Source organism: Chelonia mydas, chromosome 12, assembly GCF_015237465.2.
Source record: "Chelonia mydas isolate rCheMyd1 chromosome 12, rCheMyd1.pri.v2, whole genome shotgun sequence".
In the NCBI taxonomy this organism is placed as follows: domain Eukaryota; kingdom Metazoa; phylum Chordata; order Testudines; family Cheloniidae; genus Chelonia; species Chelonia mydas.
Genome location: NC_051252.2, coordinates 34,192,061 through 34,204,541, shown reverse-complemented (window position 1 = coordinate 34,204,541; position 12,481 = coordinate 34,192,061). Strand labels below are relative to the sequence as shown.

The window sequence follows — 12,481 nt, the reverse complement described above, 5'->3', positions numbered from 1 at the left end:
CCAGTATTTGAGTAACAGTGCGGAGACTCGGGTCCCGTGACAGTACCACACAGCACTGTACCAACAAAACAAACAGAATTCTTGTCCCTTACCTCTTCCGCTTGCATCAATTTAAACACCTCTCCAAACTGTGAGTTTTCACCAGTTCCGATAACTATCCCCTGGATTAGGAAAATAGCAATGAGCATCATGCAAAATACTGACCTTACTTAAAAGGTTCTCTAGCTATTATCTAGAGGTGGATGATATGGAGAGTATATAGGACTCACTTTTCCCTTCCCATATCGCACCAGTGTTCCCATGAAAACAACATTACTCAGTGTTGTTAGGTCTCCAGCTTCCAGTAAGGTATCATCAGTCTTACTGCAAGGCTCAGCTTCTCCAGTAAAACTGGATTCGTCCACCAACAGGTCTGTAACCTAATTAAAAATGTAACTATGTGGAGTCTTTATCACAACATAGACTAGCAAACCGATGTTATCATTTATGTGTGAGCTGGTGTTTACCTCTATCAGTCTGATATCTGCAGGAACCCTGTCTCCAATAGAAAGACACACAATGTCTCCTGGGACCAAGTCTCGGGCGAGAAGATGCTGCAGTTTTCCTTCCCTTATGCTGCATTACATTGAGAAAATGATACTATTTAAATAGGCCAAACAGCATGCTAGACAAATATAAGGACCAGGTCCTTGCCCCAGAGATGATCCAATCTAAATAAGAGTTTATAATCTAACTAAGAATGAGGAAAGGAGATTATATTCCTACCCTGAATTTAGTTTTAATGCACAAACAGATGGGTGGATTATGGAAGCTTTAGATTTCAGTAATAATGTACATTTAACCTGACTATCCTGAATTGGAGTGCTTTCCCCGCAGTTTGAACTTTAAAGACTGCTTACAGGCCGATGCAAAAGACCATCATACTTGGCAAGCTGTTTAAAGGTAGAATTACTGTTGGTGTTTTTCCATGTTGCTGTACTAAATGTTCACCTTTGAAAAGATTAGGTGCCTACTCTGTGAAATTCATTGGAGGAAATAGGCGAAGGTAACCGGAGTATTTGTAAGGTACAAAGTTCTAAGACCATTGAAGTAGAAAAGGCCAGGCCTCGTTTTTGACACAATAATTATAACCTCAACATGAACCATTTATTTGTATTCGTCATGATAGAGCTGATTTTCAAGGATACAAGTGTGACGTTACACTCCATATGCTTTATGAATGTGAAAATGATGTAACTGGAATATGCTTTATGCAAAAGGTCTCTTGTAAGGTGTCATTACAAAGGTTATAACCTACTGAATATATTTATCCTATTTGTATGAATGTATCATTCTTGTATCTGAAGCTAGAAATACGAAGTATAACTCTGAGCTCCTATTGTAATTATGCAAAGAGTTGACCATTAATGGTGGTTTAAAATCTTGATAGCTCCCATTGACTAGGAGAATTGGTTGTAAAAGCTTTGTTTACTTGCAAACCTCCTAGGGTACGTGCGGGCCAGCCCTAGAGAAATGGAGACTAAGGGTATCACAGGACATGTGAACATGTCACATGATGCTGGAATCCATTTTAAACCTGGTGCTTTTCCATTTAGAAGGAGGAGGACCCAGAGAGACAAAAGATTCCTGCCTTGTGCCAAAGCTATAAAAGGGGGTGGAACAGAACAAAGGTGGCTGCCAGTCATGAGAAATCCTCTTGTTACCACCTGAGCTGGAACTAACAAGGCCTGTACCAGGATTGGGCCCAGACTAGGAAGGCGTCTAGTCTGTGAAAGAAGCACATTGGAACACCTCCAAAGGTGAGATTTACCTGTAATCAATTTCTTAATGTATTAGGCTTAGGCTTGTGTGTTTTGTTTTATTTTGCTTGGTAACTTAGTTTGTTCTGTCTGTTATTACTTGGAACCACTTAAATCCTACTTTTTATAATTAATAAAATCACTTTTGTTTATTGATAAACCCAGAGTCAGTGATTAATACCTGGGGGAGCAAACAGCTGTGCATCTCTCTCTATCAGTGCTATAGAGGGCAGACAATTTATGAGTTTACCCTGTATACAGCTTTATACAGAGTAAAACGGATTTATCTGGGATTTGGATCCCTTTGGGAACTGGGTGTCTGGGTGCTGGAGACAGGTGACCTGCTGAGCAGTTTTTGGTTAAAGTCTGCAGCTTCTGAGGGCATGGCCCAGACTGGGTCTGTGTTGCAGCAGCCTAACACCACAGTGTCTGGCTCAACAAGCTGGCAGGGAAAATGGACTCAGAGGAAATCTCAGCACATCAGGCGACAGTCCCAAGGGGGTCTCTGTGACCGAACCCATCACAACAAGTAGTAAAAGGCTTTTTGTAATCTAGAAAGTTGATCCTTAACACTAAAGCAGTCAGACCAATAAGATTTGATACACTATACAACATAACGGACACAAATACAGTCAAACTGTATCATATGCAGAAAAACATTTGTAAACTCAGCATGTGCAATGAATGCATGTATTGACATATGGTTAATTTATGCCCAAATATCCTGCATGTAAATTGGGTATTTGCACATGCACATCAGTAGACAGGTGTCAACTTGGTTGTATGCAAATCCCTAATATGCACACCAATGGGCCAGGACCTTCAGTCCATTAGAGTTGCTTTTTGTGAATCTCCCAGGGTAAAGGTACCCTAATGCCAGAGACTATGGCCAGTGGGGGATTCCCCCTGTACTGGGGAATCATCAGATGTGTAAACTTGCTGTGGTGACTCCTTTGCCAGTCTCTCCAGCTTCCAGTTTAGGGGGGTTGTATCCAAGGAAAAGGGGACATGTCTGGGCCATCCTTACACTTCAGGAATTTCCAGATGATGGATTTATCCTTTGGCTGGGGGTCGCTGGCAGCTGGTACTACTCAGAGCAGCCTTCAGTACATATGAATTGCAGAAAGCAGTGGTGCAAAGATGGTACAGGGCGGATTAGTTCAAGGATTCAGTCACAAGGCCAAAAAACCAAAAGGAAATGGAAATAAGATAGATCTGTATAAAATAGAATGAGAAATCCTACTCTCCCCTCCTCCCCCCCAGGGCACGTTAGTGGGGGTTGGGAAGCCTAACAAATATGGTAGGATCATTTCTCAGTCCATCGGGCATAAATGCCAACCTGGGGATTGATGGTTATTTCCATATGCTCACTGGCAAAAAAATTTTTATTGCACAACTCAGAAACCAATATTTGACTTGCAGGTGTAGCTAGACTCTCAATCTTATTGATTGAAGCTAGCTCATCCCTTGGATCATGTGTAAGGCACCTTTGGCTACACACATATAAACCCCATGCTAATCACCGGGGCTCAAATCCAGGAATGTAAGCACCGAAACACGAACTTCAGCCATCTCCGCTAAAGGAGAATTCCTGCAACTATGAACACCAGGGCAAGTCATAAGAGGGAGATATATGAAGTGGGCTGTAGCCCACGAAAGCTTATCTCAAATAAATTTGTTAGTCTCTAAGGTGCCACAAGTACTCCTGTTCTTATTACCAACTGGACACCCATAAAATGACCCATCCAAAGACAGTTATCAGCAATTCATTACATGCACAAGCATCAGAATTGTTGCCTTTGTTATCTGGCTTCTTCCCCACAACCTGAACTAAAAGAAAATGAATAGCTCTGCATGACTTACCAGTTACATTCTGGGGGGACTAGTTTGTTGAGCTCTTCCAAAGATTTTTCAGAGCGATACTCCTTATGAGAGAGCAGCATAAAACTAAGTTACAAAAGCAGGATTACTTCAATATGGGCCATAAACTGAGATGCAGAGCTATGCTGCAAAGTTAAGGATTCTTAGGACGTACCTGAATGAAGGCCACTGTAACCACAATTATTACTGCCTAAAGAGAAAGAGGTATTAAATTCATTGGCATGTTAACTGCAGCTAATGCAGAGCTTGCCTTACAGGAGATTCTGAAATTCTAAGGCCAGAAGGGACCACTGTGATCATATAAGTCTGACCCTGGGTATCACACACACCATAGAACTCCCCCAAAATAATTCCTAGACCAACTCTTTTAGAAAAAAACATCCAATCGTGATTTTAAAATGGCCAGTGATGGAGAATCCTCCATAAACCTGATCTACTGTTAAATTACCCCCACTGTTAAAACTGTATGCCTTATTTCCTGTCTGAATTTGTCTAGCTTCAATTTCCAGGGGATTCCACTTCCAGGTGAATAACTTACCATTGCAATACTCACAGCATCCTCGTATTCTTTAGTAATTACACTTACTAAAGCAGAAGCCAGCAGCAATAGAATGAGCGGATTCTTAAACTAAAATAAAATAAAATAAGATTTTTTTTTGTTTCAAAAAACCATTTTATTTAAGAAAAATGATCCTCATTAGTTCACTGTTAGTGATACAGTTTAATGCTGGACTTCTTTAGAAATAAGAAGAAACATCTAACTGATACAAAGAATTCCTTTAATTAGTGCTATTGCATCATTCTTGCAAATAAATAGAAACTGTTGGATGCTCGGCTCTTTTGAAAATACGGCCATTTATTTAGGGACCTAAATATGGATTTAGGAGCCTAATTTTAAGCTTCTATTTGTGGAAATCTTGACCGCACTTAGTAACCATTGGAAGTGATGTAATTGAGTTAAGTAAGATAAAGAAAAACTCCATTCCCCCCACTCCGTCATGGGTTATGAAGATGCACCTTAGAGGAATTCGGGCTTGAGCCGGCTCCCATTGAAGTCAATCGTGAAACTCAAGTCCTTAGTTCCCATTCTTAACAAAAGATTGCATAAAATACCGTACAGTAAGTGAAAGGAGCCAGGCCACAGTGAAATTTAAAAATGTACGTTACAGGTCATTCAAATTTATCAGTGTGAATTGTGTACTCCAACAAGTAACACTTCCAAGGAGACTGAAGGGTTGTTAGAGAGCATGACTGTACTAAAAAATCCATTCTGTACCCTCAAAAGAAAATCCCTTGCTAAAAGGGTCAAGCAGGTGGGGACCAAAGCACCCATGTGTCATTTTTAATTAGGCACAAAGAATGCTTTAGAAACAAGCGTAGAAAATTTACTGATGGTTCTATGAAGCTGCTTAAAGGACACTGAATAAGTGTGTGCGTGTGTGTGGGGAGAAAATCAGTGAAATAAAAATGAACCCTTAAATAAAATAAACAAAATTTACAATCCTTAGGATCCATCTAAAGTGCAACCAGAGGCAAAACTGATTAGTAAGAAAATCACAACAATCAATCTCTATCAAAAAATAATCCCTGTTCTGGTAAAAGCTCCAAGGCACAGATGTAAATTACATTCAGCTTGTGAGATCCGTTAATAAACATGAGATTCCATGTGCACCTAATGAAGGATAACTCAGCCTAGGAAGAATAAGATTAAAGACACCACCTCGATAGTTTGTTTCTTGCATTATTTGAATCACTCAATCTTCAAAGTGATATCGCAATATTGCATTTCTTACTCTAGCACAAGAGCTGAAGTTAACTTTCATCTGAGTTTTACACAGTTCATCCTTTTTTGCTGAAGATTTAGTGCTCATCAGTTTCATTCACTGAACTATGTCGTAACTGAAATCAGAATATACTCCAGTTATCACTTTCTTTATACAACCTTTCATTCTTTTATCACTGGCCTGAGTAGGAAATGAATATTGTTATGCAAGTGGTGCAAAGAATGATAAGGCTCTTGATTTATACAGTGTACAGCATCTTAAGAAACGGGTGGATCTTTAAATCTGTCTCCATGTAATGCAAGATCATGGTCCATGTTTGTAATGATTTCCCCCCAGGCTCAGTGAGCCCCTGTGTCTCTATGCAGAGCTCATTGCTGGATCGGGGCCACAGGAATAAAAGCCATACAATTTCTAATATATGGAAGCACTAAGATCCAATCAGAACAGATTTTCTCACTGTTGAGTACTACTGCACAAATGTGAAACCACCTTTTAATGGGCTGCACCATAATTACACATGTAATCCTTACCTGGTCTAGATATTTCTTCCATATAGGTTCTGTATTGTCTACTGTAAACTCATTCCAGCCATGTGTTATTCTGCGTTGTAGCACTGAAAAATCTGAGAGTCCAGTTTGTAAATCAACCTGGAGGGAGGTTAAAATCAGTGTAAAATCATCCAGGAAAACTGCATCATGCAATCAAGCTGCATTAAAAGTAATAAATACATTTGGCCACAAGTTCAGATCTAATATTTGACCAAGTCTTATGGCTTTCATTTGTACTCCCCCCACAGATGACACTTGACCAAATATCCAGAATGATCAGACATGAAAAACAACAATAAAAGAGAACCACTGCTTTTGTACCAACTACAAATCTTTGGAGGCTACTATCATAAATCCAGCAGAGGGAGCACAAATTCATTAACAAATCCTATTCCCAGATTTGTGATGCCATTTGACGAATGACTAAATAAAAACCAACTAACTAAACTTCTGGGTTCACTAGAAACACAAGAAAAAAAATAATCAATGTTTTGCCAAATAAAAAAAAGAACAAACAAACATGGAAATAAATTGGGTCTGCAAGTTTGAGAGATGGCAGTAGTGGAGAATAAACTAAAAATTAAAAACTATATAAAATACTTAGTACAACAATATTCCCTGGTCCCTAGCTTTAGTGGATCAGCATTTCCTAGATTTCTATCCTCCAGCATATTCTTTTCATACATATATGATCATGTATATATTCCTTACAGCATATTATTAGTTTTTGCCCATTGCAAACTGTAATATAAATTGAGTATTTAAAATATTCCTCCAGAGGCAGAATGCAACCCAGTGTTCCTTTCGGGGAGGTGTATATGTGTGCATTCCCCCACATCATCTCTTATACATGGCTACATGTAAATCACATGATCCAGGCCCAGGGAAAACCCCATGTGATGTTTCAGGGAATCTATGGTTCTAGAGCCACAAAATGAATATTATTGATTTAGATGCTTGGAATGCTGTGGGACTAAGGGAAGAAAATGGGGCCATATGCGAGTAAACTGGGTATAAACTGGACATGAATGAATTTAGGCTGGAAATTAGAAGATGGTTCCTAAACATCAGAGGAGGGAGGCTGTGGAGCAGCCTCCCAATAGGAGTAGTGGGGGCAAACCACCTATCAGGTTTTAAGATGGAGCTTGATACATTTATGAAAGGGATTACTTGACAGGGTTGCCTGCAATAACAAGGGACTGGACTTGATGATCCAGCAGGTCCCTTCCAGTCCTGTGTCCTAGGTCCACTAAGATTGTCACACCTGAAAAGCTGTGCATCTTGCATGTAAGTTTGCAGAACTGTGCTAAATCCTCCACCTGTTGGTGATGGACCAAGCACAGTTAGTTGTCTGTGCTGCCCAAGCTTTAACTCAAGTCATTTGCAGTTCAGAGGTTCACTTAACTCACCATCACCACTGATCAGAACAAAGTAAACCAATTATTCAACTGTTAAGTCTCAGAAAGCCACCCAAATGAAAAGGACATATCTGAACCCCATCTGATGCACGAGGAAGTTTGCATCTAAAATTAGATATGAATTTTGCCGCTTAGCTCCCTCTCGGAACAAAATAATGTGGGATATTGGGGTGAGTCCGTATTTCCACAAAGTGTGGTTATGCATTATGTAATCATTCTTACATGTAAACTTTTTGCCAAGTCTTCTTTATGGCATTTGCAAGCTTCTTTGGGGGGCAGAGCTTTCACTTCTTTCTCTTGTTCAATTGCTGTCAATTCCCGTTCATCTGTCTGAGTAATACAGATAATGCAATTGTTAGGGAAGAAGAACATAGCTAGTACAGTCATTTCATTCGTTTTTTGGTTCCTCCCTTTATTTGGCCTCTCTTCCCTTATCCTTCAGTTATAGATCTTCACACTTATCTAACAGCTAAATAATTCACCCTTGCAACCCCTCTCTCTCTCCTGTGGCAGGTACATATTATCATCTCTGTTTTACAGATGGGGAAAGTTAAGGCAGAGAGGTTAAATTATTTGTCCAAGACCACAGAGGTAGTCAGTGTCTGAGCTGGAATGGATGGTCTGACCACTCAATCATGCCTGTAACTCACAAGTTATTATGCTCCTGAGAGAGGATACAGTTCCCCCTTATACTGTGTCCATTTTATGCTGCAAGTGGAAACTTATTCTCCAATGGTTCCAGGAAATCAGGCCATGCTACAGGAAGAGGGAAGGAGAAAGAAAGTATCAGGTAAATACTTTGGTAAATGCTGAGAAAAACAGCCAGCCGCTTGGCAGTAGTTCCAGGGAGAAGTAGCAAGGTGTTGCACATAATGGGCTGGAGAGGAAAGAGGCAGAAGGCGAACATGGCCAGGTCTAGTTCCAGAGTCTTTCCCCCAAATAACCAGAAATCCTTCTCAGTACAGAAGAGAGAAGCTGTTCCTGGGAAAGAGAGCTGGTGATTTATTTTAGAGTCAGCTCAAATTAAAGCTCCTTCATGAAGTCCTCAGGAGATGCCTATGCAAGGAATTGCAATGCAACCAAGCCAAAAATGGTGCATGTCTGCAGCAATCACTCAGGAAGTGGAGATGATGTTTTTTTCTCTTGGAAGCAGCACCCACCTTCCTAGGAGACTGCCCTCTTTCCCTGTGCTTTTTTTGAAAATTAGGTGCAGCTGTTCTGCTTCCTGAGTAAGCTCCTCTGGGTCTTAGCACAGATGTTGCCTCCCTTCATTAGGGATGCTGGGACATGGATATTATGGGTACGGTTCCTGAAGGGTCTGAGCCACTTACACAGGTGGTCCTGTGGACCACAGAAGCACACTGCACCATGTTCATGGAATGGTGTCAGCTCCTGGGACCCAAATCATATTGCTTTTCTGGTTAGCTGTATCTGTTCCTTTGTACTTCTACAGATCCCCAGTTCCTCTGATGTCAGCTTCAGTCCTTACAGGCTCTAAGTTTTTGGTTAAGCAAAACGCCTGCAGGTGACAAAACACTTTTCATTGGTGCCATCCTGTCATTTAACAGTGCTAAATATGAGTCTGAATCCACAGCCTTTTTCAGTTGCCAACACCATTTTCCACCAGCCCCTTGGATTGCGAACAAGCTTCTAAACCTCAAATTTCACTGCAAACTGCTTAAACTCATGTCCACTCAAGTGCAGCCCACGCTGTCTGTCGGTAGGAGAGAGCTCTCCCGCCAACAAAAAACTTCCACCCTCACTTAATGGTGGTAATGTTGTTGGCAGAAGAGCGCTCCTGCCAACAAAGTGCTGTTCACACCAGTGCTTTTCATCTGTGAAACTTTTGTCTTTCAGGGTGTGTGTTTTTTTCACACCTCTGAACGACAAAAGTTTTGTCGTTCAGTTGCCATCGTAGACAAAGCCTTACAGGAAAGCTATTTCAGAGAAGTGAGAATAAGTCATGAATGAGGGCATAATTTTTTCCAGGCAACATAAACAAATCTATGCCTACTTTGCTCCAAAGGGGCCAATTTTTCCTATGCCACCAACATGGGCTCTTTTGCTCAACTTCGTCTGTATTTTTAGCATATGTGACAAGGCTTGAAAACTTCTTCAAAGCACTGTTAATTTGAGGCCAATCTCTTAGACTTTACAATCTCTAAATGACCTCCATGTATCCTTTTTAACATATTTTTCTCTAACACCTTAAGAATCACCATCCTAGTGTCTTTAAACAAAATCCTACCTCGGACTGAGAGCTCTTCCTGAATCGGTGATAGGGCCTAGGAACATGCTGTCCCGGTCACCCTGTGCTAGTAGCTTTAATCACTTTCTGCAGGTTCTCATCCTGAGCTGCTGCTCTGATAATCACAGTCCACATGGCCTGTGAGACCAGAGAGTTTTCTTTTAAAATCAAATTGACATGCATAATGCCTAGCTCTGGACTTTGCTCCCCCTGAATGCTCTCCAGAGCGTGTCTGCTCCCATCAAATCTCTCCCAGGTTTGTATTTGATTTGCAAATCATACATTTGTAAGTGAAAAACTAAGATCTGTATTCTCAGTGGGCAGGAGAAGGGGAAGGGAAGGGCCCTTTTGGCAATAATAAGCAGTTTATGGTTTACTATATCTTCCTCCTGTATTTTCCACTGCATGCATCTGATGAAGTGGGTTTTAGCCCACAAAAGCTTAAATAAGCTCAGATTAATTTGTTAGTTTCTAAGGTGCCACAGGTACTCCTTGTTCTTTTTGTTTATGGTCAGTTTCAGCTAACACTGTCTTCCCGTAAATAAAGACATGAAACTTTTTACACACATGGACTAAGGTCAAAGCCTTTTCTCTGAGCATATCAACACTCAACTTTTGTTAGAGCCTTTGACGCATAAGCCACTTGACCTCCAGTATTTGAGTATGGTCCAGTTTTGACCATACTGCTTTAAGAGGACTGCATTGATACCCCCCCTTGGAGTCGTCTGAGGATAACTTGGCACAAGTGATATACTAACTATGGTGGCTTTATGCTGCCATAACCTGTGTCGACCCAAGCTTGTAGCGTAGACCTGGCTATAGTGCTTACTGTCATAGTACCTTAGGACTGGGGCTCTTAAATTAACTCATTCAGTTTCTCAAACTCTTTATTAAGATTTGCATCCCAGGTCGATTGGCCATCGTTGTGCAGCAGCACTCGCAGGTTGCTGGTTCGGGCAGCTAGATTAGGCAGACATTTCGTTACTATATCAGTGTCCAGATAAGTCATCAGTTCTCCTTTGTCCTTTAATTTGTTGACTCCCTCAAAGGCTCTCAGATACAACCCCAATGAAAGCTGGACAAGCCCCTACATGGACAGATAGAAATAATATTGCTCGAGAGAAACAGCATGATTTTCCTTTACAGAAAAAGCAGTGGTTAGGCAATGTTATGTTCATTATTATTATTATTATTAAGTATTATTTGCATTACAGTAGGCTTTAGACATGTTAGCTGAGAACAGGAATCCATTGTGCTGGAAACTTTACATAAACATAGTGATAGACAGTACCTTTACAATCCAAACAAAGGGTGGAGGAGGACACTGAGGCACACAGAGAGGGAAAGTGACTCTCTCAGAGTCACACAGCTGATTAATGACAGAGCTAGACACAGAACCCAGGTCACCTAAGTCTCAACCCAGTGCCTTATCTAGATGTTTTATAATATCTATAATTATAATTCACTCACTCCTTTTAATAAGGTGGAGAAATGTCAGACCCACTGATCTGAAATTTGAGCTACTGATTTGAGCTATACATGGAAAGCCATTACATTTTTTATTTTGCTGATATATAAAAGTTATAAATTTTGCTTAAATAAACTGTATTGTTACAAAGGGACAATTATTAAAAGGAGTTCATCTGCATGTATTGGGACATGCCACTCAGTAAATGCAGAATGGCTTTGCAAGACAAAGATCACAGTGTTTGAAATGAAAAGGAGGACTTGTGGCACCTTAGAGACTAACCAATTTATTTGAGCATAAGCTTTCGTGAGCTACAGCTCACTTCATCGGATGCATAAAGTGGAAAATGCAGTGAGGATGTTTTATACACACAGACCATGAAAAAATGGGTGTTTATCACTTCAAAAGGTTTTCTCTCCCCCCCACCCCACTCTCCTGCTGGTAATAGTTTATCTAAAGTGATCACTTTCCTTATAATGTGTATGATAATCAAGGAGGGCCATTTCCAGCAATGAGCTGGCATGTGCGAGACTAGCATGTAGCTACAACCTACTTAAATACAATAAAGAGTGCGCCACTTAAGGAGGGGTTGGCAGGAGAAAATAAAAATTGTTAGTGTAACTATTGTCTGGCCAGCACAGACAGTGCTACAAGTTACAAAGGAGCAGACTTTTAGGCTACAAGTCATGCATAATGTTCTGCACCACCACACCTTACAAAATGTCACATCTTCTTTTAGCTCTCTGGCTACTGTTGGTTTTGATCTATGATTCATTATAGATAGCACTGGGACACACAGCAAATCTGGAAAGGGTGAGAGAGGCAGAGCTTTCTACGACTCTCAAATGCTTATCTCCAGAGCGTGAGAAGAGTTCTAGTTTCTGTTTGGTTAGGGTTATTCATTCTGGGGTATTGTTTGCTCCCTTCTCCTTCCTATATTTAGTTGGGCGAGCTAAATTTGGTGAAGTCTAAGCTGGGAGCGTGAGTGATTTGGTCAAATAAGGGGCCTTTCCAAATGTAAAACTTCATCCTTGCTTTCCCACAGAGCACAACTTCGTATTTATTGGAAGCGGGTGAAAACCAATCCCCCAAAAGACTAACACTCTGGGTGTGTGTGTGTGTGTGTGTGTGTGAGTGAGAGAGAGATATTTGAAAAGTTCTACTCTGTATGGCATTACGGCAACGGGCATAGTACAAAAACCAAGGAAAAACAAACTAGAATTCCACAACAAGGTATTTTCCCGCCCCCATCTGTGGTGCTGTGTCACGAGTGCTGTTTAATCCTGCTTAAGCACTGTTGCCAACTCTTCCACTCTCATTGCGAGTCTCACAATA

At 40.7% G+C, this 12,481-nt stretch overlaps 1 protein-coding gene across 2 annotated transcripts in view; it reads right to left on the bottom strand.

Moving 5' to 3' along the window:
• Nucleotides 1-12,481, bottom strand: part of ATP2C2 (ATPase secretory pathway Ca2+ transporting 2) — a 44,051-nt gene that overhangs the window by 23,593 nt on the left and 7,977 nt on the right. The window contains exons 2-9 of one of the 2 annotated variants that reach the window (XM_037878096.2): nucleotides 7,653-7,760; nucleotides 5,995-6,111; nucleotides 4,219-4,308; nucleotides 3,835-3,870; nucleotides 3,663-3,724; nucleotides 507-615; nucleotides 270-419; nucleotides 93-161 (exon numbers count right to left, since the gene is read on the bottom strand). In XM_037878096.2, the coding sequence (XP_037734024.1) occupies nucleotides 93-161; nucleotides 270-419; nucleotides 507-615; nucleotides 3,663-3,724; nucleotides 3,835-3,870; nucleotides 4,219-4,308; nucleotides 5,995-6,111; nucleotides 7,653-7,760 (741 nt within the window). The remainder of the gene's footprint in view (nucleotides 1-92; nucleotides 162-269; nucleotides 420-506; nucleotides 616-3,662; nucleotides 3,725-3,834; nucleotides 3,871-4,218; nucleotides 4,309-5,994; nucleotides 6,112-7,652; nucleotides 7,761-12,481) is intronic. The other variant, XM_043526093.1, reaches the window with a different exon arrangement.